The 22,129-nt window shown below is 51.8% G+C and overlaps 2 protein-coding genes across 2 annotated transcripts; both read left to right on the forward strand.

The window, feature by feature from the left end:
• The first annotated feature begins 288 nt into the window (after positions 1-288).
• Positions 289-13,355, forward strand: SLC44A4 (solute carrier family 44 member 4). Its single transcript, XM_068559379.1, has 21 exons — positions 289-358; positions 2,029-2,077; positions 2,545-2,618; positions 2,753-2,831; positions 3,565-3,664; positions 3,747-3,872; positions 4,028-4,088; positions 5,404-5,488; positions 5,572-5,655; positions 5,934-6,169; positions 6,259-6,358; positions 6,861-6,953; positions 7,223-7,325; positions 10,981-11,234; positions 11,321-11,415; positions 11,536-11,639; positions 11,751-11,824; positions 12,033-12,103; positions 12,202-12,296; positions 12,429-12,513; positions 13,113-13,355. The coding sequence occupies exons 1-21, from the start codon at positions 325-327 to the stop codon at positions 13,229-13,231; spliced, it is 2,121 nt and encodes a 706-aa protein (XP_068415480.1). The 5' UTR covers positions 289-324; the 3' UTR covers positions 13,232-13,355.
• A 266-nt stretch (positions 13,356-13,621) lies between these two features.
• Positions 13,622-17,569, forward strand: NEU1 (neuraminidase 1). Its single transcript, XM_068558151.1, has 6 exons — positions 13,622-13,925; positions 14,356-14,548; positions 15,263-15,525; positions 16,136-16,318; positions 16,503-16,725; positions 16,831-17,569. Exons 1-6 carry the CDS (start codon positions 13,764-13,766, stop codon positions 17,055-17,057), a joined length of 1,251 nt encoding a protein of 416 aa, XP_068414252.1. The 5' UTR covers positions 13,622-13,763; the 3' UTR covers positions 17,058-17,569.
• Positions 17,570-22,129: the final 4,560 nt, after the last annotated feature.

Here is a 22,129-nt window from a genome sequence, read left to right on the forward strand (position 1 = left end):
CTCCACACTTAATCTTTGGCAGGAGGGTGTAGGCGTGACTGTACTACGATTGAAGTAGTTTGCAGAATTCTGAAGGGTTTTCTTAAAGCGTGTGAGTCCTTGAGGCCATCGTCCATGAGGCCGGAGCAAGCAGCCCTGACCTGACCCACGTACCAGGCTTGCCTTCCAGCTTCCAGCCCTCCAGCTCAGAGTGTAGAAGGAGGAACTAGAGTGTGTCGGGGACCACAGGCAGGGGTGTGGCTGTGACGTGAGGGCGGGAGGGCGGGGCTGGTGGCAGGTGAGCTGCCAGGTCTCCCAGGCTCCAATCACTCTGGAGACTGAGCCATGGGGGGAAAACAGGACCAGAACGAGGCCTACGGTGAGGCTGGGGGTATGAGGCTGGGGGCAAGGCTGGGGTGGGGGCCCAGGACCCGGCGAGGGAGGGGAGGCTTGCTCCGGGGAACGGTAGCTGGGCCGGCACCAGGGAGAGGAGTTGAGGGGAGTCGTGGTCCCCGAGGGGAGGGCCCAGGGAACAGCTGATGGAAGGAGACAGAGTCAGGGTCCTCGGAGGAGGATGGGGTGCCCATTGCTGAGGAGCCTTTGGGGTGTGAAGCTGGGGTCTGCATGAGGAGGGGGGGCTGGAGTCCCTGGGACAAGGGGGTGATGTCACGCCTGGACTCTGGGCCCCTCAGGACAGGGCCCTGGGAAGCAGAGCCTGAAGCAGGCAGGGTCAGGGTCCTGAGCAGAGGAAGGGGCTCAGGGGCTGGGAGGAGTGAGCTGGGCTCTGGGCCGCTGTCAGGAGGAACAGCTTGGGGTTCCTGAGAAGGAGGCGGAGTTTCAGCCTGGACTCTGAGGGGAAATGGTGCTGGGGATCTCCCTGCCGGGGTCTCTGAGGAATGGCAGGGGCAGTGGGTTCTGCTGGGGGTCCCTGAGAGGAGTAGGGGCTGCAGATCTTGGTGGAGAGGGAGGGCTGGGGACCAGCCTCTGGGTTCTCTGCTAGGAGGGAGTCTATCTCAGAGTACATTAGGAATATGGGCAGCAGACTTCTGGGGTTCCTGTGAAGGGTAAGGCCTGAGGAGAAGGAGCAGGCAGCCTGTCTCCAGGATCTCTGTGAGGAGCAAAGGCTGGGAGGCTGCCCCAAGGGGTCCTGAGGACAAGGGCAGGGGGCGGGGTGAAGGAGTCTGCAGGGAGAGGGAACTGGGACCAACCTCTGGGATCCCTGTGAGCAGTGAGGGTTAGGGCCCTGCCTGCAGAGGTTCCTTGGGGTTTCGGGGGTCTGAACGTCTAGTCTGGAAAGGAAGGAACCCCAAGGGAGGGACCTTCCAGAGGCGAGGCTTGGTCCAAAGGGAGTTAGGGGAGGGAGCAGTGGGGACACCCCACAGACTTCCTGGAACAGCTTTGGGTCAATCATTGACATCACGTCTGAGAACCATGGAGGGACAGAGTCCAGAGCACCTGGGAGAATGGACCGCACCCCTCCCCACACTCTTGCTCAGCCCTCTGTCCTCCCTCCTCGGTGCCCACACGGGACCCTGGCTGCCTGGCCTCACCTCCTCCCTGTGTGTACTCAGGGAGGACCAGGAACAGGACGCGCGGCCACAATCTCAACTGCCCGGCTCAGGTGTCACCCTGACTGCTCTCCCAGAGACTGGCAGTAGCCTGGGGACTAAGCTCCCTTCGGGGTGGGAGCTACAGGGCCGCCCCCACCCAGTCCCTGTGGGAATTGATGACTTTGGCTGAGGGCCCTGAGGTGTGAGCCGTAAATGACCCATAAAAAGCTGCCCTTTCCCCTCCCTCCGAGGCCGCCTGGTTGGAGGGCACAGTGACCAGTGAAGCTGCTGACCAAGGCTCGATCCCCCCCTTCCCGTTCTCTAATTTCCCCTCCTGCCAGCCCTGCCCCTGTCTATCTCCCCCCCAGACTCCTGAGGGCCAGATAGGACCCTGGCGCAGCGTAGCTCCTGCTGTGGGGAAGGGTTTGGAGGGACTGGAAATGGGGCGAGAGACACCTCTCAATGCCTCACTCTCCACACTCCTCCCCATGCCCTTCAGGGAAACCAGCCAAATATGACTCCTCCTTTCGAGGCCCCATCAAGAACAGGTGAGTTCTGGGCACTGTGCTGGTGGGGTCGGGGGGCGGATGGGGGCGGTGTCTGGGTTTTGCTTCATATTTGCTGAAATATTGGTAAGAAACTTGTGAAGAAAAAACCTCCTGCCCCAGGAGAGTGGTGGCCCTGGGGAGACTGTCGTGTGTGGAGGGGGCACAAGGGGGCTTCCCGGCTGCTGGTGATGTTCTGTGTCTTGGCCTGGGAGCTGGCTACACAGGCATGTGTCCTTTGGGAAAATTCATCCAGCTGAGCACTTCTGAACTGTGCCCTTTCCTGTTTTAAACTTCAGAAGAAAGTTTACCCACCCAGAAAAAGGTTTTCTTAAAGACAATAAAATGAAAGCTACCTACGCCTACTTTCCAGCATCCCCCAACTCTCCAAAGCACAACTCCTCCCAACCATGCTATCCCCCCAGTCCCCAGCATCCCCTCTCCAAAGGTTTCCCCCATTTCTCTCCAAGGAGCTGCACAGATATCATCTGCTGTGTCCTCTTCTTCCTCTTCATTCTGGGTTACATCGCCGTGGGGCTTGTGGGTGAGTTTCTGGCAGTGCAGAGCTGGGCAGTGGCTGGGGGACATTATTGTCCCAAGGAGGGACCACACCCACGGCCTTTCCCTCTTAAGTCCCTACCGCACTCCGCTGATTCATCTGTGTGTCTCTGTCTCCAGCCTGGGTGTATGGAGACCCCCAGCAAGTCCTCTACCCCAGGAACTCTACTGGGGCCTATTGTGGGATCGGGGAAAACAAGTGAGTATGAAGGCAAGAAGAGGGGGCAGGAGGGAGGTGAGATGGGGGATGGGTAGGGGACCACTCCACCTCAGCCTCCCTGAATCTCACCACTCCAGGCCACGTAGAACAGCCTCCACTGCTGGCCAGTGGCTTCTGAGTCCCCCTAGAATTAGGAGGCAGCAAAGAGTCATGGTTAAATGCATGGGTTTTAGGGTTCAGAGATGGTCATTTGAATCCCCAACTGGGCTAAGTAAGTTCTGGTTTGTGACCTCCGGCAAGGTACTCAACATCTCCGAACTTTGATTTCTTCTTCTGAAACACAAGGATGATTCCAGAAGCAAGGCTATCAGTCCCAGCATGCAGGAAACGTTCAATAAATAATAAAACCACTAACATTTATATGGCATTCCAGGCAGGCAGTGTACTTTACACACACAAACTCATTTAAACCTTGTGAGGTAGGTACTATAATTTTACATGTGATGGAACTGAGGCAGTGAGTGGTTAGATGACTTATTCAAGGTCATAAAGCTGGCTCCAGAGTTCAAGCTCTTAACCCTTTTGTTAGCAGTGGCGATGCTGAATTCCTCTGGGCAATCTTTCAGGCATCTCCCATACCTCCCCAGCTGAGCTGAGCTTCCTGAGGCCAGGAACTGGGCCCATTGCACTCTTGAGGCACAGCCCTGGCAGTCCCTCTCTTTCCCGGAGGCTTGACCAAGCCCTGATGCATACGCTTCATTCTCTCCTACAGAGATAAACCATATCTCCTATACTTCAACATCTTCAGCTGCGTCCTAACCACCAACATCATCGGGATCACCCAGAATGGCCCGGAGTGCCCCACACCCCAGGTCAGAGTCCGGGACCTGCCTCTGTCCCCAGATCTCCCCCAGGGTCTTCATACCAGCCCCTCAGCATGCTCTCTGCCCCCAGGTGTGTGTGTCCTCCTGCCCAGAGTTCCCATGGACTGTGGAAACGGCCCAGCTCTCACAGACGGTCGGGCAGGTCTTCTACGCAGCAAATAGGAACTTTTGTCTGCCAGGGGTGCCTGGGGACATGGTGAGCGCTGTCCCCAATGTCATTGCTAAGGAGGGTCCATAATGAGGGAGGGTGGGAGGGGGAGTTGGGTAGATGATCGTGGTGGTAGAAAGCGGACTCACTCCTTCATCTTGCTCTGTGTCTGTGTGTCTGTCTGTCCTCCCCACACCCTCCAGCAAGTGCTCCAAAGCCTGAGACAGGAGCTCTGCCCCAGTTTCCTCCTCCCTTCCACTCCAGGTGAGAAGCCACATTCCTTCCTCAGACATCATCCAGTCCTAGATTTTTTTCCCTCAAACAAGGGAACCAGGCTCAGAGAGAGTCAAGTCACACAGCTTGTCTATGACAAAATCGGAATGAGCACCAGGTCTTCGTTTTTTTTCTCTGCCGCATGATCATCCTACAGTCAGATCACCAGTGCTTATTATGTACCTGCTGCGTGCCAGGTACCGGGGACAGGTGAAGTGAAGATGAAAACTGCTCCCCTTTTGGACTACATCCTAGGTGGTGAGATCAGAGATGTTCACGAGGCGATTGCATGAGATTGCCATGAGAACATACGTGGGTGAATGTACACACATGCATTTATGTGCAGGCACAGGAGACTGGAAGCATGTTCAGCCAAATGTTAAAGTGACTGCGGCTGGGTGGTGGGATCACAGTTGACTTGTTTTTTTTGCTCTTTTTCCCAATATTAAATGTTATTTTTAATAGGAAAAAAATTAACTATAGCATGAGAAAAGATATCCAGCTCTCAAGAGGTACAATAGGAAGTATCTCCAATGAGTGCTCCAAGGTCAGATAGATCTGGATTTAAATTCCAGCACTTTGCAGCTGTGTGGTCTTAGGAAAATGACTCAACCTCTCTGAGCCTTGTTTCCTCATTTTTAGAATGTAAATGCAAAGCAAGCCTGCCTGGCAAAGCTGTTGTGAGGGTCAAGATAAATGGCTCTGTAGGCACATAATAGGTGCCACAGGAGATAGGGGTGGGGCCAGAAGGCTTCCTGGAGGGGGTGAGATGGAGATGGAGCTGAACAGGGCATCATGGATGGGATTTCTGGAGGAGGAAGCACAAAGGTACAGAGGGGAGGGGAAAGTGGCTGGGCTCAGACGATGGGGCCTTAAAGCCTGGCCGTGAGCGTGGGCACTCTCCAGGGCAAGGCATCTGGAGGTGTCTGGGCAGCAGAGTGACCTAGAGCCCTGGAATGCCAAGGTCCGGGCTGTGCCGTGTCTCCCGGGCACTCTGGCAGGGGCTGGATTGAAGGGTGGCAGGGGTGGGCGTGGAGGTGCTGTAAGAGGCAGGCCAGAGGGCAGGAGGGTCTGAACCCAGGCAGTGGCAGGGTGGGGAGGAAGGAGCATTACGAGACAGTGAAGGAAGCATGGGCTCCTGGGGCAGGAGCTCCCTTTCGGCTGTGGAATCAAGAGCAGCCCTCTGAGTGTGGCAGAGCCCTTCTCAACTCTGTCCCTAAGGGCACGACGAGCTGGGGTGGAGGCCAGAGACTTTCAAGACAAACTCTGGGCCCTCCCACCCAGTCGCCCGGTTCTCTCCCTCCAGCTCTGGGGCGTTGTTTTCCATGGTCCAATAGTACTGTGCCTGAGCTCCCAGGGATCTCCAACATGTCCATCGCCCAGGGCATCAGGTGGGCATTCCCTTGCCCCTACGTCTCTGTCCCGCTCCCCCTTCCCACTCACAGCCCCATCTGACTCTTTCTCTCCGCACCAGCGGTCTTCTTGACAGCCTCAACGCCCGTGACATCAGTGTCAGGATCTTTGAAGACTTTGCCCAATCCTGGTATTGGATTCTTATGTGAGTCACCACATTCCCCTGCTCTCTCATCCTTCCCTTCTCCCCACTCTGACCCTCTATCCCTTAGCCCACCGTCTGAAACAGAGCCTTTGGGCAGGGGAGGAGGAGCCAGAGCTCAGAATGGATCCCAAGTCCAACAGGATTATAAGAGAAAGCATGTGTGGGGGGGTTCTGATCCGGGGACATTGGGGGTTTGAGGAAAGGCATTTGGGGGTCTCTGAAAGGGGAAAGATATGGGGGATGTGGGGTGACCCTCACCTATGTTTCCCTGCCCGCAGTGCCCTAGGCGTGGCTCTGGTGCTGAGCCTGCTGTTTATCCTGCTTCTGCGCCTGGTGGCCGGGCCCCTGGTGTTTGTGCTGATCATAGGGGTGCTGGGTGTACTGGCATACGGCATCTACCACTCCTGGGAGGAATACCGCGTACTGCGGGACAAGGGTGCCTCCATCTCCCAGCTGGGCTTCACCACCAACCTCAGCGCCTACAGCAGCGTTCAGGAGACCTGGCTAGCAGCCTGTGAGTGCCCTGCCCACCCATGAACGACCAGCCACCCAAGGGCTGCCCTGGCCATGACCCAGGCCACTCTGCCCCCTGTCCACCCTCAGTGATCGTGCTGGCTGTGCTTGAAGGCATCCTGCTACTGATACTCATCTTCCTGCGGCAGCGGATTCGCATCGCCATCGCCCTCCTGGAGGAAGCCAGCAGGTCAGGGCCCATGTGGGAAGGAGAAGGGGCAGAGGGCAGGGGGGTGGGCCCAGGATGGGAGTGCTGGAAAGGTGGCAGAGCACTGGAGGAGAAGGGCGGCATAGCACAGTGATTAACATTGCTGTGTGGCTTAGCCTTTCTGTGCCTCAGTTTACCCATCTGTAAAATGGGGGTAATAATAGTTCCTACCTTGTAGGGTTGTCATAAGGATTAAATTAATTAGTGTCTTGTCAAGTGCCTAAAACACGAAACAAGCCCTTACTCTCCCTGAAGCCGCCCCTGGTGGCTTCTCTGTGGCTCTAGTTTCCTCTAAAGTTCCCTTGAGACTGATTTATTCAGTTCAGTTCTTTTAGGGAGCTCCTACTATGTGCCCAGCCTTAGGGGGAAGGAGCAGGCCCTGGCGAGGGCAGAGGTGTGGCCTGTGCCAGGGTCAGCACCGTGAGAGGGTGGATGGGGACAGGGGGGCTAGCCTCACTGGTGGACTGCTCTCACCTCCCTGCAGGGCTGTAGGACAGATGATGTCTACCATGTTCTACCCGTTGTTCACCTTTGTCCTGCTGCTCGTCTGCATTGCCTACTGGGCCATGACCGCTCTGTATCCTTTGCCCACATGACTGGGCCCTCCTGGAGCCCTTGGGGGTGGGAGGCAGGGCAATACTTTTGTAGACAGTGTGCCTTAGTGTGATTGGAAGAAGGCACCCCTTCCTCCCAGCAGACACAGCCCTGCCTTGAAAGAGCAAGCACAGGCTGAATTTCAGCCCCTCTGTGCAGTGAACAACCTGCTCAAGCACCTGGGAAGGGGTTGCTGAGGAGGGGACCTGTGGAGGCCCCCGTGTCACCATGCTTTCCTTGACTCCCCTCTGGGTACCTGGCCACATCTGGGCAACCCCAGTACGTGTTCTGGGCGCCCAACGTCAGCTTGTCCGGCTGTGAGAAAGTGCTGATGAATACATCATGCAACCCCATGGTGAGGATTTGGGGTGGACGTGGAGGGGCACCAGTAGGACTGAGGGGACCTTAGAGAACAACTGGTTCAAATCCCTCATTGTGCAGAGGAGACTGAGGACCAGAGATGGCAAGGGGCTCACTCACGGTCACACAGCAGGCCCCTAGCAGAGCCAGAAAGGGAGTCTGTCTGCAGACTCCAGATCTCCTGCTGAGCCACCCATTGTGCTGCAAGAGGAGGCATGCTGTGCCCAAGGGCAGGGCCAGGCCCTGGGGCAGGTGGATCTCAAACTTCTCCATCCCTCCCCAGGACATTTCTCTGCCTAGAGGACCATTAACCACTTCACCCTTTCAGTCTCAGTCCCGCTCACCTGTAAAATGGAGATAATCTTAATATCTGTGCCTCAGCGTGGCCGAGAAAATTAAAGGACATTGGGCACATGAAAGTGCTTAGTGTAATGGCTGGCACCTGATAAGAGCTGATAACTGTAGATGGGTTTTGTTTAGGTGATCTTTAGTTAGTCTTCCTCAGAACACACTGTTCTAGGCAATAGGCAGGTGGGCTCCCTGGGGGCCTGGGAGAGTAGCTGCTACCCCAAACTCTCCCCTGTGAAGTTCCCAGGGAGTGAGGCTGCACTGCTGGGTATTTACTGTCAAAGCTTTCATGTGGCCACCACATCAGAACTGGGACCATGGGCTGTGCCCACAGGCATTAGCCCCACTCTAAAAAAGGAGAGGGAAGTCGTTTACATTTAAGGAGGACCCACTATGTGCCAGGCATTGGCTATACAAAGCCTCAAATGAAGTACTTCTTGCTTTCAACTTGCTTATGACCTAGCGGTGGGGACTGACACAAACCCACAATTACATACAAAGTGGAAAGTGGTTATAAATTCTTGTTATAAAATTTCAAACGGACCAGTCCCTCCCTTAGGAAGCTTGCACAAGCCTCTTAGATGGCCTCATCCACCAGAGGGCAGACAGCAGAAGCAAGAAAACTATAATTCTGCAGCCTGTGGAAGGAAAACCACATTCACAGAAAGATAGACAAAATGAAAGGCAGAGGACTTTGTACCAGATGAAGGAACAAGATAAAACCCCAGAAAAACAACTAAATGAAGTGGAGATAGGCAACCTTCCAGAAAAAGAATTCAGAATAATGATAGTGAAGATAATCCAGGACCTTGGGAAAAGAATGGAGGCAAAGATCGAGAAGATGCAAGAAATGTTTAACAAAGACCTAGAAGAATTAAAGAACAAAAACACCTAGAAGAATTAAAGAACAAACAAACAGAGATGAACAATACAATAACTGAAATGAAAAATACACTAGAAGGAATCAATAGCAGAATAACTGAGGCAGAAGAACGGATAAGTGACCTGGAAGACAGAATGGTGGAATTCACTGCCGCAGAACAGAATAAAGAAAAAAGAATGAAAAGAAATGAAGACAGCCTAAGAGACCTCTAGGACAACATTAAATGCAACAACATTCACATTATAGGGGTCCCAGAAGGAGAAGAGAGAGAGAAAGGACCCGAGAAAATATTTGAAGAGATTATAGTCAAAACTTCCCTAACATGGGAAAGGAAATAGCCACCCAAGTCCAGGAAGCCCTCCAAGTCCATCCATGTTGCTGTAAATGGCAACATTTCATTCCTTTTTATGGCTGAGTAGTATTCCGTTGTATTTATGTACCACATCTTCTTTATCCATTCATCTGTTGATGGACACTTAGGTTGCTTCTATACCTTAGCAATTGGAAATAATGCTGCTATGAACATTGGATGCATGTGTCTCTTCCAATTAGTGGTTTTAGGGTTGTTTTTTTTTCAGGTGTACAGCCAGAAGTGGAATTGCTGGGTCATATGGTAGTTCTATTTTTAGCTTTTTGAGACAATTCTCACACTGCTTTCCACAGTGACTGCGCCAATTTACTTTCCCATCAGCAGTGTACAAGTGTTGCCTCTTCCTCACATCCTTGCCAACATTTGTTGTGTTCTTTTTGATGATGGCCATTCTGACAGGTGTGAGGTGATATCTCATTGTGGTTTTGATTTGCATTTCCCTGATGATTAGCGATGTTGAGCATCTTTCCATGTGCCTGTTGGCCGTCTGCATTTCCTCTTTGGAAAAATGTCTATTCAGTTCTTCTGCCCATTTTTTAAAATAAATTTATTTATTTATTTATTTATTTATGGCTGAGTTGGGTCTTTGTTGCTGCACGCGGACTTTCTCTAGTTGCAGCAAGTGGGGGCTACTCTTCGTTGCGGTGCACGGGCTTCTCATTGCGGCAGCTTCTCTTGTTGCGGAGCACAGGCTCTAGGTGCGCGGGCTTCAGTAGTTGTGGCTCACGGGCTTTTGAGCGCAGGCTCAGTAGTTGTGGCGCATGGGCTTAGTTGCTCCGCGGCATGTGGGATCTTCCCGGACCAGGGCTTGAACCCATGTCCCCTGCATTGCCAGGCGGATTCTTAACCACTGCACCACCAGGGAAGCCCCGTTCTGCCCATTTTTAAATCAGGTTGTTTGTGTTTTTCATGTTGAGTTGTATGAGCTGTTTTTATATGTTGGATATTAATCCCTTATTGGTCATATCATTTGCAAATATTTTTCCCATTCAGTAGGTTGTCTTTTCATTTTTCGATGGTTTCCTTTGCTGTGCAAAAGCTTTTAAGTTTAATTAGGTCCCATTTGTTTATTTCCTCTGCTTTAAGAGACGAATCTGTGTTTTTTACTTTTTATTAGGGAAATTTTCAGACACACACAAACATGGAGAATCCCTGTACTCAGATTCCATAACCTTCAGCCTTCTGTTCTTGTTTCATCTATTTCCCTACCCATCCCCCACTCCGTGCAATTTTTAAAATTTATTTATTTATTTATTTATTTATTTATTTATTTATTTATTTATTTGGCTGTGCCAGGTCTTAGCTGCGGCACGTGGGATCTTCGTTGTCACGTGCAGGATCTTTGTTGCGGCATGCAGGATCTTTAGTTGCAGCACACGGACTTCTTAATTGTGGCATGCAGACTCTTAGTTGCAGCATGCAAACTCTTAGTTGTGGCATGCATGTGGGATCTAGTTCCTTGACCAAGGATTGAACCTGGGCCCCCTGCATTGGGAGCGTGGAGTCTTAACCACTGGACCACCAGGGAAGTCCCCATGCAATTTATTTTTCTCGAGTTTTTAAAGGCAAATTCTGAACGTTGTGCCATTTCACCTTTAAATATATCAGGATGGATCTCAACAGATAAGGACTTTTAAAAAGCATAACCACTACACCATTATCACACCAAACAAAATTAATGGTTCCTTACCATCATCTGATACCCAGTCTGTTCAATTTTGCTAGAAAGTGCTTTGGTTGAAGTTGCAGAGGCTGCTCTGGGAGGGGACAAGCTGTTCAAGTGCAAAGGATAGCTAGGCATTGGTCACACTGCCTTCATACCATTAAGGCTTAGTCCACACGGCCTGGGAGCTCTTGTGCCATCCAGAGACTGGAGACTGAAGGAAACTAATTACACTCACACAATAGGCAAGCTGAACCCTGTCTGAACCCAGAGATGGATCTCCTGGAAGGAATGGGCTTCCCCAATTCTGGGGAGGCTGTTACCACCCTCTGCTCTGGGAGGGCAGGAGCTGGTTGGGAATGAGCCTCCTCTGCCTGCCTCCCCAGGACCAGCCGGTGAACTCCTCCTGCCCAGGGCTGATGTGCGTCTTCCAGGGCTACTTGTCCACAGGCCTAGTACAACGTTCTCTCTTCAACTTGCAAATCTATGGGGTCCTGGGGCTGTTCTGGACCATCAACTGGGTACTAGCCCTGGGCCAGTGTGTCCTGGCTGGGGCCTTTGCCTCCTTCTACTGGGCCTTCCACAAGCCCCGGGACATCCCTACCTTTCCCCTGAGCTCTGCCTTCATCCGCACACTCCGGTAAGCCTGGGGCAGGGGGCTGGGAATTATGAACCCGGGAGTCCTCTGACTACCTGCCTCTGACTACCTCACTAACCCCTGCGCAGTTACCACACTGGGTCACTAGCCTTCGGAGCCCTCATCTTGACCCTGGTGCAGATAGCCAGGGTCATCCTGGAGTACATTGACCACAAACTGAGAGGTGAGTCGAGGTTGGGACCTGGGCAAGGCTAGGCTGATCAGCTGGATCCTTGGGGGCTGGAGGGGGGGGCGGTGTGCTGTCAGGGGCCAGTGACCAAACATGAGCCCTCCTTACCCCCAGGAACCCAGAACCCTATGGCCCGCTGTATCATGTGCTGCTTCAAGTGCTGCCTCTGGTGTTTGGAAAAGTTTATCAAGTTCCTGAACCGCAATGCATACATCATGGTGAGCCCACTACATGAGCAGCCCCTTGCTCTGGGGGCCCTTGATGCAGGCCTCCTACCCTGGCCTAGGTAAGCTCACCACAGGTAACCCTGAACTTTCCACCTCACCCAGATTGCCGTCTATGGGAAGAATTTCTGCGTCTCAGCCAAAAACGCCTTCATGCTGCTCATGAGGAACATTGTCAGGTCAGGCTGTCACCCCCCACCTCCGTGATCTCCCACCCATAAGCATGCTGTGCTCAGAAGGGCCTTGAGCTTGGTTTAATCTCTGCTGCCTCCATCTTGAAATGTGAACAGTTTTTGTTTTGCATCTGTCACGGCAAATTATATAGACAGTTCTACTCCCAGCCCTGCCAGGCCTCTTACCCCCAACCTACCCCAACTCCTTGTACAGGGTGGTCGTCCTGGACAAAGTCACAGACCTGCTACTGTTCTTTGGGAAGCTGCTGGTGGTTGGAGGTGTCGGTAAGGACCAGGGCAGGGAGTTACAGAGGACAGGGGTGCTGGGCAGTTTAAGAGGTGACCTCAGAGGAGTGATGCTGACCTCCAGATCTCTCTCACAGGGGTCCTGTCCTTCTTTTTTTTCACCGGTCGCATCCAGGGACTGGGTAAAGACATTGAGAGTCCCCAACTCAACTATTACTGGCTGCCCATCATGGTGAGTGACACCCCCCCCAACCCCCCACCCCCATACCTTCCCACTCCCACCCTCCACCCCACCCCACCCCCGACCCCCACTTCACCCTCCAACTCTCCAAAGGAACCCTAAGGGAAACCTTGCATCTTGCAGACCTCCATCCTGGGGGCCTATGTCATCGCCAGCGGCTTCTTCAGCGTTTTCGGCATGTGTGTGGACACTCTCTTCCTCTGTTTCTGTGAGTCACACCTCCACCTCCTCTCTTCAACTTAAAGGTACCAGATCATTCAGGCTTTTTTGGAGACTTGGTGCTTCTAGAAACAGCGACCTCGTGAGTTACAGGAGCCAGAGCCTCTTCTAACATCCTCAGGGCAGGTGTTTGGGAAGAAAGGAGGGAGTGAGCTCCCAGGCTCCTGGGCTCTCCCAAGACGGAGCATTCCAGGGGAGAGGCCTCTGGTATCTTCCCCTAGAAAATCTAGGAAAGAAGTTAGCCACAGGAGACTTCACAGCAGGTGGCTGTAGTGAGTGGGGATTTTCTCACCCTACTGTATGCATTCATTCAGGGTGTCCTGTGTACCAGGCTCTGCGCTAAGCAACTGACATGTATTTTTTCCGTTAATCCTTATCACGCTATGAAATATTTTTGACACTCCCCCCCCTTTACAGATGAGGAAACTATTACATAACCTACCCAGTAGGTTGCAAAAACTGCCCCCCAAAATCAGCCCGTGGTGGCGCAGCCTGGAAACCAGGGAGCTGTCTCTTAGTCCCTGATTTTCCCGGGGAGTGGGGTTGGCTCCCAGCGGTGCGCTCTTATGAGTCTATGTCGTGCCTCAGTGGAAGACTTGGAGAGGAACGACGGTTCCGTGGACCGGCCCTACTACATGTCCAAGGCCCTTCTGAAGATTCTGGGCAAGAAGAACGAGATGCCCCCGGGAGACAAGAGGAAGAAGTGAGAGGCGCAGCTCTGATCCAGGACTGCACCCCGCCTATACAGCCTCCCAGCCTCAACCCGCCTTCCAGATCTCGATTTTGTAGTAAAAAGACTTTATTAAAAGACTGATATTTTGTTTTCTCAAAGACTCTGGGACTTTTATTTCCTCCTACACGCTGCCCTTTTTAACCTCGCCTGGCTCTTTAAAATAGACCCCGCCCCTATGACGTGACCCAGGTGCCTAGGCCAATCAAAAGGCTCCTGAGGAGTAATGCACGCCCCCTTCTTCACCCCAGCCAATACGCTTCCGGCCGGGGTCACGCGCTCCGGGGCTTCAAACAGGGCCAATTGGAAAGCGATAGCTCTGAGGCGCTGAAGGGTCACGTGGGGAGTCGTGCGAGGGCCAAAGAGAGTCGCGGAAGCGTGGCGGGCCGGCTGGGATTGGGGCGGGTTTGAGGGTGACATCTGAGCGTTTAAAGGGCCAGGGTCAGTTGACGAATCCAGCCCGCGTCTAGTCCTGGGGGGGCCAGGGTCGCTGCTGCCGCGAGGGAGAGATGACTGCGGAGCGACCCGGCACAGTGACCCTGGGCAGACCCGGGAGACCGCGAATGCTGGGATCATGGGGAGTCTGTAGGGTTCAGGTGTTTGCCGCGATCTTCCTGCTGCTGTTGTCTTCAGCAGGAGTCGGGGCCAGGGCAAAGGACGACTTCAGTCTGGTGAGTCGCATAGCCCCATCCCCGACTCACGCAGGCGGTCTGTGCCCAGTTGTACCCCGGGACCTAGGCTGCTGAGCCCCCTCTCCTCCGAGGAACTCTCCGACCCCGTTCCCTCCTTTCCCAGTCCCTTTCCCTCTCTGGGCCCTTGTCCTCTTTCCCTCTGAGTCTCCTCTTTCGAGCTCCTTACCCTTTTGAGGTCTCCCTGTCCCTGAGGGCTCCTTGTCCCCTCGTAGTCCTTCGCCCGCTCCGAGCCCCCAGTTTCGCTCCGAACTCTCCTCAGGGTTCCCCTTCCTTGTTCTGGGACCCTTCTCCCACTCGGGATCCCCATCACCCTGCCTCTCCCAGGGGAACCTGACTCTGAGCTGCGATTCATTCACCCTAAAACCCCAAGTCACGTTTGTTCTGTTGACCCTTCCTCCTCGCTTCGTAGGTTCATCCGCTTGTGACCATGGAGCAGCTGCTCTGGGTGAGCGGGAAGCAGATCGGCTCTGTGGACACCTTCCGCATCCCGCTCATCACCACCACTCCTCGGGGCACTCTCCTTGCCTTTGCTGAGGCCAGGAAAATGTCAGCATCGGATAAAGGAGCTAAGTTCATTGCTCTGCGGAGGTCCACGGACCAGGGTATAAAGATGCCTGGGTCACAAGAGGCTGGATGGGTGGGGAGATTGACCTGCCTTAGGGCCCTGAGGCTGCTGGATCCCTGATGAGTAGAGGGAACCTAAGGCGGAAAGGCAGTGATCTGGAAATTGGGCTCACCAAGGAGTTGAACATTCATTCAGACATTTATTGAGCACTTACTGTATACCTGGCATTGTTCTAGGTTCTGTGAATACAGTTATGAACAAAACAAAGCAAAAATCCTTGCCTTCACAGGGCTTATATTCTACTGGGGTGGGGGGAGACAGACAATAAACATAATAAATAAATGTATTTTTTGTATTGGAAGCTGATAAGTACAGTGGAGAAAAATGAAACATGGCAAGAGGTATGGAGAGTGCCAGAATTTGACTGTAATTTTAAGTAGATGACATTTGAGCAGACTCAGAGGAGGTAAGTGAGCCTGGAAGAAGAGCCAAGCAGGTGTAACAAGCTTAGACAGAGTTCACCACCCCCCCCCCCGCCAAAGAGGGGAGTATTTGAGGAATGAGAAGGAGTTTGTGTGGCTGGATGGAGTGAGCAAGGGTAGAATAGATAAGGTCTGAGAGGTAAGGAGGGGCAGGTCTCGTGGGGCCATCATAAGGCCTTGGGTCCCTAGCAGGAGGTGAAAATTGCAGCGAGTGGTGGAAAGGGAACCTCCAGAGTGCTCACCCTGGGTTTCTTCCCTTTTTTCTTTAGGCAGCACATGGTCTCCAACAGCTTTCATTGTGGACGATGGGGAGAGCCCAGATGGGCTGAACTTGGGGGCAGTGGTGAGCGATACAACAACAGGAGTGGTCTTCCTTTTCTACTCCCTCTGTGCTCACAAGGCTGGCTGCCAGGTGGCCTCCACCATGCTGGTGTGGAGCAAGGATGACGGCGTTTCCTGGAGTTCGCCTCGGAACCTCTCCTTGGACATAGGCACTGAGATGTTTGCCCCCGGACCAGGCTCTGGCATTCAGGTCTCTGTCCTGAGATGGGTGGAGGGAGGTGCCTCGTAGAGAGTCTGCCCCGTTATGGACTCCTTTGCAAAAAGAAGATCCTGTGAAGTCAGATTTTTCTGTCTTAGGTGGCATTCCTTGGAAGAAAGGGACATCCTGGGAGGAACACCCTACCAAGGGAAGGTGGAATTTTGCCATTGGCTTCCCATTTGGGGGTTGTCAACAGGGCTGCACTAATCCATGTGCAGATTAGAAAAAAAATTAGAAAGTCCTGTGCAGATTAGAAAAAAGCCCTCCTTTGGGCAGACACAAGCCTGTGCCATGGTCCACAGCTTGGCCTGTGAGCACAGGTTGGGTTTAAGCTCCCATCTCCCGCTGTGGCTAGGCCCCCTTGTCCTGTGCACAGCCTGTCCAGAGTACACCCTGGATGTCCCGAAGGAGCTTATTCTGCCAAAGAGCTTCTTAATTCAGACAGTGGGTGTTTGTAATGCTTGTGGAACCCTCAGCAAGCAAGGACGGAACGGAAGGGGACAAGGTGTGTCCTCACACTTAGGAGGTGGTGGGTTCCCCTCCCCTGCCTCTGAGCCCCCTCAGTGTCTCTGTCTGTGGCACCCCTATCCTTTTCCCACAGAAACAGCGGGAGCCTCGGAAGGGCCGGCTCATTGTGTGTGGCCATGGGACGCTGGAGCGGGACGGGGTCTTCTGCCTCCTCAGTGATGACCGCGGCGCCTCCTGGCGCTATGGGAATGGGGTCAGCGGCATCCCCTATGGCCAGCCCAAGCGGGAAAATGATTTCAGCCCCGACGAGTGCCAGGTCAGGAGTCCATGGGCTGTCCCCCACCCCATCAACCTGCTCTGTCCTCCAGAGCACCATTCCACTCACGGACCCCGGGCCTGGCTGCCCAGCTCTGTGCCACCCAGCCTTGCTCCCTCAGGGACAGGGCCCTTTGCCCCGCCCCCACCCTGCGTCTTCCTGAAGCCCTCTTCTCTCCGCTCAGCCCTTTGAGCTCCCCGATGGCTCAGTGGTCATCAATGCCCGGAACCAGAACAACTACCACTGCCACTGCCGAATCATCCTCCGCAGCTACGATGCCTGTGATACTCTGAGGCCCCGTGATGTGACCTTTGACCCTGAGCTCGTGGACCCTGTGGTAGCCGCAGGGGCTGTAGCCACCAACTCCGGCATTGTCTTCTTCTCCAACCCAGCCCATCCAGAGTTCCGTGAGTATCTGCCAGGTGGGGTCGGCGAGGAGCCCCCGTGACCTAGAGAAGGAGGCCTTCTCTAGGGGGAGACCTTCCTTCCCCTGACTCTGCTGCTGTTCCCAGGAGTGAACCTGACCCTGCGCTGGAGCTTCAGCAATGGCACCTCATGGCAGAAGGAGACGGTCCAGCTGTGGCCGGGGCCCAGTGGCTACTCCTCACTGGCAACCCTGGAGGGCAGTGTGGGCGGGGAGGACCAGGCCCCGCAACTCTATGTCCTGTATGAGAAAGGCCGGAAACAGTACATAGAGAGCATCTCCCTGGCCAAAGTCAGCGTCTTTGGGACACTCTGAGCTGTACACCTGCCAAGGGGGTAGAAGGCCCTGGACTCAGCCTCAGGACCATGGGTGTGTAGAGGGTCTACTGGAGGAGCCTAGAAGACGGTTCCACCTTCCTTTAGAGTCTAGCGTTTTGCAAAATCAACTTCTCTTTGACAGGGAAATCATTCCTTAGGACTAAAAACCTGGCTTCTCCCACATAGGAAGAGCTGCCCACACGTGGGAGCATTTCTCTTCCACATTGCTGGGTCTGCCCCCCTGCCCTTTCTGCCCTCTCAGGGCAGTGATTGGTCCTTTTCTTGGACAGGGCTAGGTGGGCCTGTAGCATTAAATAAAGGTGAACTCAGGGAACTGGGGAAGGCTTACCTCTTTGGGGTAAGATGCTGGCTTTGGAGAGGGTTGGTGAAAGTTCCAGCAGGGCAGGACATTTGGTTTCAAGGTAAGGAACGAGGTGCACCACCCACTTTGACTATGTATGAATCAAAATGTTTATAACTTAACATTCTTAATGAAGGAGAATGAATATTTGCAGAGTCTCTGTGGTTCTGTCAGTGCACATCTTCATGTCTGTTTTCCTGGTGCACACGTATGGGACTGGGAGTGAGTTTTGGGGAGGAAGCTGGTGTGCTTATTGCCTGTGAAAATCTGTGACTTCGGCAAATCAAATCCTCCTTTCTTTTTCGCATTCCTTCTTATCACAGAAAAACAGATTGCTCTTAACAAGTGTAATGAGGAGTAGGAGGAGGAGCCTCATAAGATAATTAAAAACTGGCTGTTTTGTATTTCTAAGGTGGGGTGAGATACTATCCTCCATGAAACAGGGAGCAGGTGTGTAAAATGCAGATGAGAAGCCTCTCCCAGGCCAGCCTGGCAGAGAAATAAGCACTGTGGCAATTATGTGAGAAAACAACATCTCATCCTAAAGGAGATGCTGTGAAAAGAACCTGGGCAGCCTGCAGCTGAGTGGGACAGCCACAGCTTTTCTCCATATGGAAAGAAAATGCAATGCCTGGATGGGACGGTAGGAATGTTCAAGACATTCTTTTCTTCTTTTAAAAATATTTATTTATTTATTTGTTTGCTTATTTATTTATTTATTTGGCTGCGCTGGGTCTTAGTGCCAGTTCCGGCATGCAGGATCTTCGTTGTTGGTGTGGGATCTTCATTGCAGCACCTGGGCTCCTTAGTTGTGGCATGCAAACTCTTAGTTGCGGCATGCGTGTGGGACCTTGTTCCCTGACCAGGGATCAAACCCGGGCCCCCTGCATTGGGAGCGCAGAGTCTTATCCACTGCGCCACCAGAGAAGTCCCTGCACATTGCATTTTGATGTTTCTTAAATCTCAGTCTACAGTAGTTACACCTCCTATCCTCTCTTCTTTCTCTCTCTCTTTTTTGTTTTTTCTTTTTGATACCGTCTACACAGAAATATGTTCATTTGTCCTGTAGAACGTTCCACCCTCTGGATTCATCTGTTTCTTCCTCAGAGTGTCATTTAACTTTTTTCCTCCATCCCTTGTATTTCCAGTTATCAAACCTGAAGGTTTAATTAGATTTCAGATTCCACTGGGTGAGGGAGGCGGGGGACAAGATTCCTTCCCAGGTGCTCTGTGTTTCCTATTGTGCTCCCTCAGGAAGCAAATGCTGCCCTCTTGTCCCTCTCTGAGTAAAGCTGAATTGAGTGATGGGTTCAGATGGCCATAGCCTGACCCCTCCTTTGTAAGGTTTCCCCATCAACCTTCCAACTGACAGTTTCATCCACAGATGAGTTTTGCCTGAATCAATTATTTCATGAGGGGTTGTGAAATGTTGGTTTTTGAATTATTTTATTCTGTCCTCATTTATTAGCTGGAATTCTTTAGTAAAAAGGAACTGTCCCTCATCAAGGCTGTTGGGTTACCCTGAAGCATGATTTGTATGGGAAAGTCAGGATAAATGCTTCATTTCTCCCGTTAACTTGCCAGGTCTCAGAGTAACCTGATGTAATATTTTACCTTGGCCAGTAAACCACATTGTTACCACACAGGACACACATACAGAGGCAGAATCTATGGGCCTGCGGGGGGACATCTGAGGGAAGAAATATGCGGAGACGAACACAGGCAGCATGGCCGGGGAGGGCAGGCTCTGCTCTTCTAACACAGGTGGAGGAATAGATATGACGCAGGAAGTGCAGTGGGGGGGGTGGCATCTGCAGCAACTGGGACATCTGCTCTCCACTGCCACTAAAAATGCACATCTGAGAAAGTCTCGCTAACAACTTTCTTTATCAGAAATAACGGAGGAGAGAGAGGAAATGATACCATGAATGTCCGCCACATGAGCTACTGCCTCGTGAAGTAGACGTGGCAGGGGGCTTGTAAGGAAGTGATCATGTTCCTTCTTCATAGCCAAGAACCCTCAGCTAAGAGAGAGGCTCCTCAAGGAAGGATCTCCTCCCCTGGAGGTGGCGGAGTGGAGTCATTATAAACCAGAGTCCTGGCCCTACCCCAAACCTGCCTGTAGGTTCAGTGTCTCTAGAATCAGTCCAGGACCTTGCTTTTTTTTTTTTTTTAATGTATTTTATTGAAGTGTAGTTGATTTGCAATGTTGTTGATTTCTGCTGTACAGCAAAGTGATTCAGTTATACGTATGAATATACGTTATACGTATATTCTTTTTCATATTCCTTTCCATTATGGTTTATCCCAGGATACTGAACATAGTTCCTTGTGCTATACAGTAGGACCTTGTTGTTTATCCATCCTATATGAAATAGTTTGCATCTGCTAATCCCAAACTCCCAATCCATCCCTTCTCCACCTCCACTCCCCGTTGGCAACCGCAAGTCTGTTCTCTGTGTCTGTGAGTCTTTTTCTGTTTTGTGGATAAGTTCATTTGTGTCATATTTTAGATTCCACATATAATTCCTCTAATAATTGGCGATGTCGAGCATCTTTTCATGTCTCTGTTGGCCATCTGTACATCTCCTTTGGAGAAATATCTATTTAGGTTTTCAGCCCATTTTTCGATTGGGTTGTTTTTGTTTTGTTTATTTTGTTGTTATTGAGATATATGAGCTGTTTGTATATTTTGGAAATTAAGCTTTTGTCGGTCACATCATTTGCAAATATTTTCTCCCAGTTCGTAGGTTGTCTTTTCATTTTGTTTATGGTTTCCTTTGCTGTACAAAAGCTTGTAAGTTTGATTAGGTCCCATTTGTTTATTTTTGCTTTTATTTCTATTGCCTTGGGAGACTGACCTAAGAAAACATGGGTATGATTCACGTCAGAGAATGTTTTGCCTATGTTTTCTTTTAGGAGTTTTATGGTGTCATGTCTTATATTTAAGTCTTTAAGCCATTTTGAGTTTATTTTTCTGTATGTTGTGAGGGTGTGTTCTAACTTCATTGACTTACATGCGGCTGTCCAGCTTTCCGAACACCACTCGCTGAAGAGACTGTCTTTTCTCCATTGTATATTCTTGCCTCCTTTGCAGGGCCTTGCATTTTTTTTTAATAAATTTATTTATTTATTATTTATCTATTTTTGTCTGTGTTGGGTCTTCATTGCTGCACACGGGCTTTCTCTGGTTGCAGCGAGCAGGGGCTACTCTTCATTGCAGTGTGCGGGCTTCTCATTGTGGTGGCTTCTCTTGTTGCGGAGCAGGGGCTCTAGGCGTGCAAGCTTCAGTAGTTGTGGCTTGCAGGCTCAGCAGTTGTGGCTCACGGGCTCTAGAGCGCAGGCTCAGTAGTTGTGGCACACGGGCTTAGTTGCTCCACGGTATGTGGGATCTTCCCGGACTAGGGCTCGAACCCATGTCTCCTGCGTTGGCAGGCAGATTCTTAATCACTGCGCCACCAGGGAAGTCCGGGCCTTGCATTTTTAAAAGGAACTACAGGAGAGTCTAACACTGGGGTCTTTGGGCTGCACTTTAAGAAACTGTCTCTTAGATGTTTTAGCCTAGACTTAGGAAGACTAGATTTCAAAACACTGAAGAAAAGATCTCAAAAGAGAAACTGTTTCAACAGGAAGAATTTGTGTTTAAAAAACACCAATAACCATAAAAGATGGCAGGGACCAAACCTGCCTGTTTACCTGGGCATCTTAAACCCCGCCACAACACCTAGCACATGGTGGATGCTTAATACAGGAGGAAAGGCAGGTCCAGGATGGGTAAGGAGCTGGGCCAGTGTTTCTAAGCGTGGTTCCAGGTAGGTGGCAGCCACTCCCTGGGAACATGTTAGAAACGCTTGACCTTCCCCCTATGCTGACCACCCCTCTCCCCACCAGACCTGCAGAATCAGAAGCTCTGGGGGTGGGGCCCAGCACTCAGTGTGTTAGCAAGCCCTCCAGGGGATTCTAATGCACATTCAAGTTTGAAAACCAGGGTTAGGACACAAGTCAGGGGTGCAGAAAGGGTTGAAGAATTGTTGGTTGGTTGGCTTTTTTTCTTTCAATATAAAGGGGGAATTAGAAGGAGTGGCAGGAGACTGAAAGGGGAAGGTATGTGCTTATTTGTACAAATAGGACAAAGTGGACTTTGAAAACTACAGCCTGGTGGGTGCCACCTGGATCAGCAGCCAAATTCTAGCGTGGAGCCCTAACCCCCTAACACAGGCCCTTCTGCCCCGCTTCGAAGCCTCTCACCCCTCCCCCCAGCCCCTTGGCTCAGCATTGAAAGGACTCTGGGCTCTCCCTGCTCATCAGGCTGCCCTTAAACAATAGAAGGAGCCTAACAAGTAATATTGAGCAGCAAATACCAGGGACCAGGCACCAGGTACACTTTCTCACTAATTCAGTCCTCACAACCAGAAGTCATTATCAGGAAGGAGCAGGACGAGGTCCATCATTTTTGCCCAAAAAAAAGGATTAGGAAGGAAGATCTAAGACAAAGTCTTGCATTTCTTTTTGACAAAAAGCAAACACACACACACACACACACACACACACACGAAAGGACTTAAATTTACCACAAGGAAAGGGTAGGTCTTCCCTTTCCTAATATTCTGGATAGAATATTTTTTAAAACACATTTTTAGGGAATTCCCTGGCGGTCCAGTGGTTAGGACTCTGCGCTTTCACTGCCAAGAGCCCAGGTTCAATCCCTG

The sequence above is a fragment of the Eschrichtius robustus genome, chromosome 12, assembly GCF_028021215.1.
Source record: "Eschrichtius robustus isolate mEscRob2 chromosome 12, mEscRob2.pri, whole genome shotgun sequence".
Lineage (NCBI taxonomy): Eukaryota > Metazoa > Chordata > Mammalia > Artiodactyla > Eschrichtiidae > Eschrichtius > Eschrichtius robustus.

Excerpts from the sequence above, each read along its gene's own strand:
- SLC44A4 (XM_068559379.1), top strand. The coding sequence starts at position 325 with ATGGGGGGAAAACAGGACCAGAACGAGGCCTACG. Across the intron at positions 2,832-3,564 it reads TGTGGGATCGGGGAAAACAA|AGATAAACCATATCTCCTAT; the intron begins GTGAGTATGAAG and ends TCTCTCCTACAG. Across the intron at positions 3,665-3,746 it reads CGGAGTGCCCCACACCCCAG|GTGTGTGTGTCCTCCTGCCC; the intron begins GTCAGAGTCCGG and ends CTCTGCCCCCAG.
- NEU1 (XM_068558151.1), top strand. The coding sequence starts at position 13,764 with ATGACTGCGGAGCGACCCGGCACAGTGACCCTGGGCAGACCCGGGAGA. Across the intron at positions 14,549-15,262 it reads GCGGAGGTCCACGGACCAGG|GCAGCACATGGTCTCCAACA; the intron begins GTATAAAGATGC and ends TTTTTTCTTTAG. Across the intron at positions 16,319-16,502 it reads TCAGCCCCGACGAGTGCCAG|CCCTTTGAGCTCCCCGATGG; the intron begins GTCAGGAGTCCA and ends CTCTCCGCTCAG.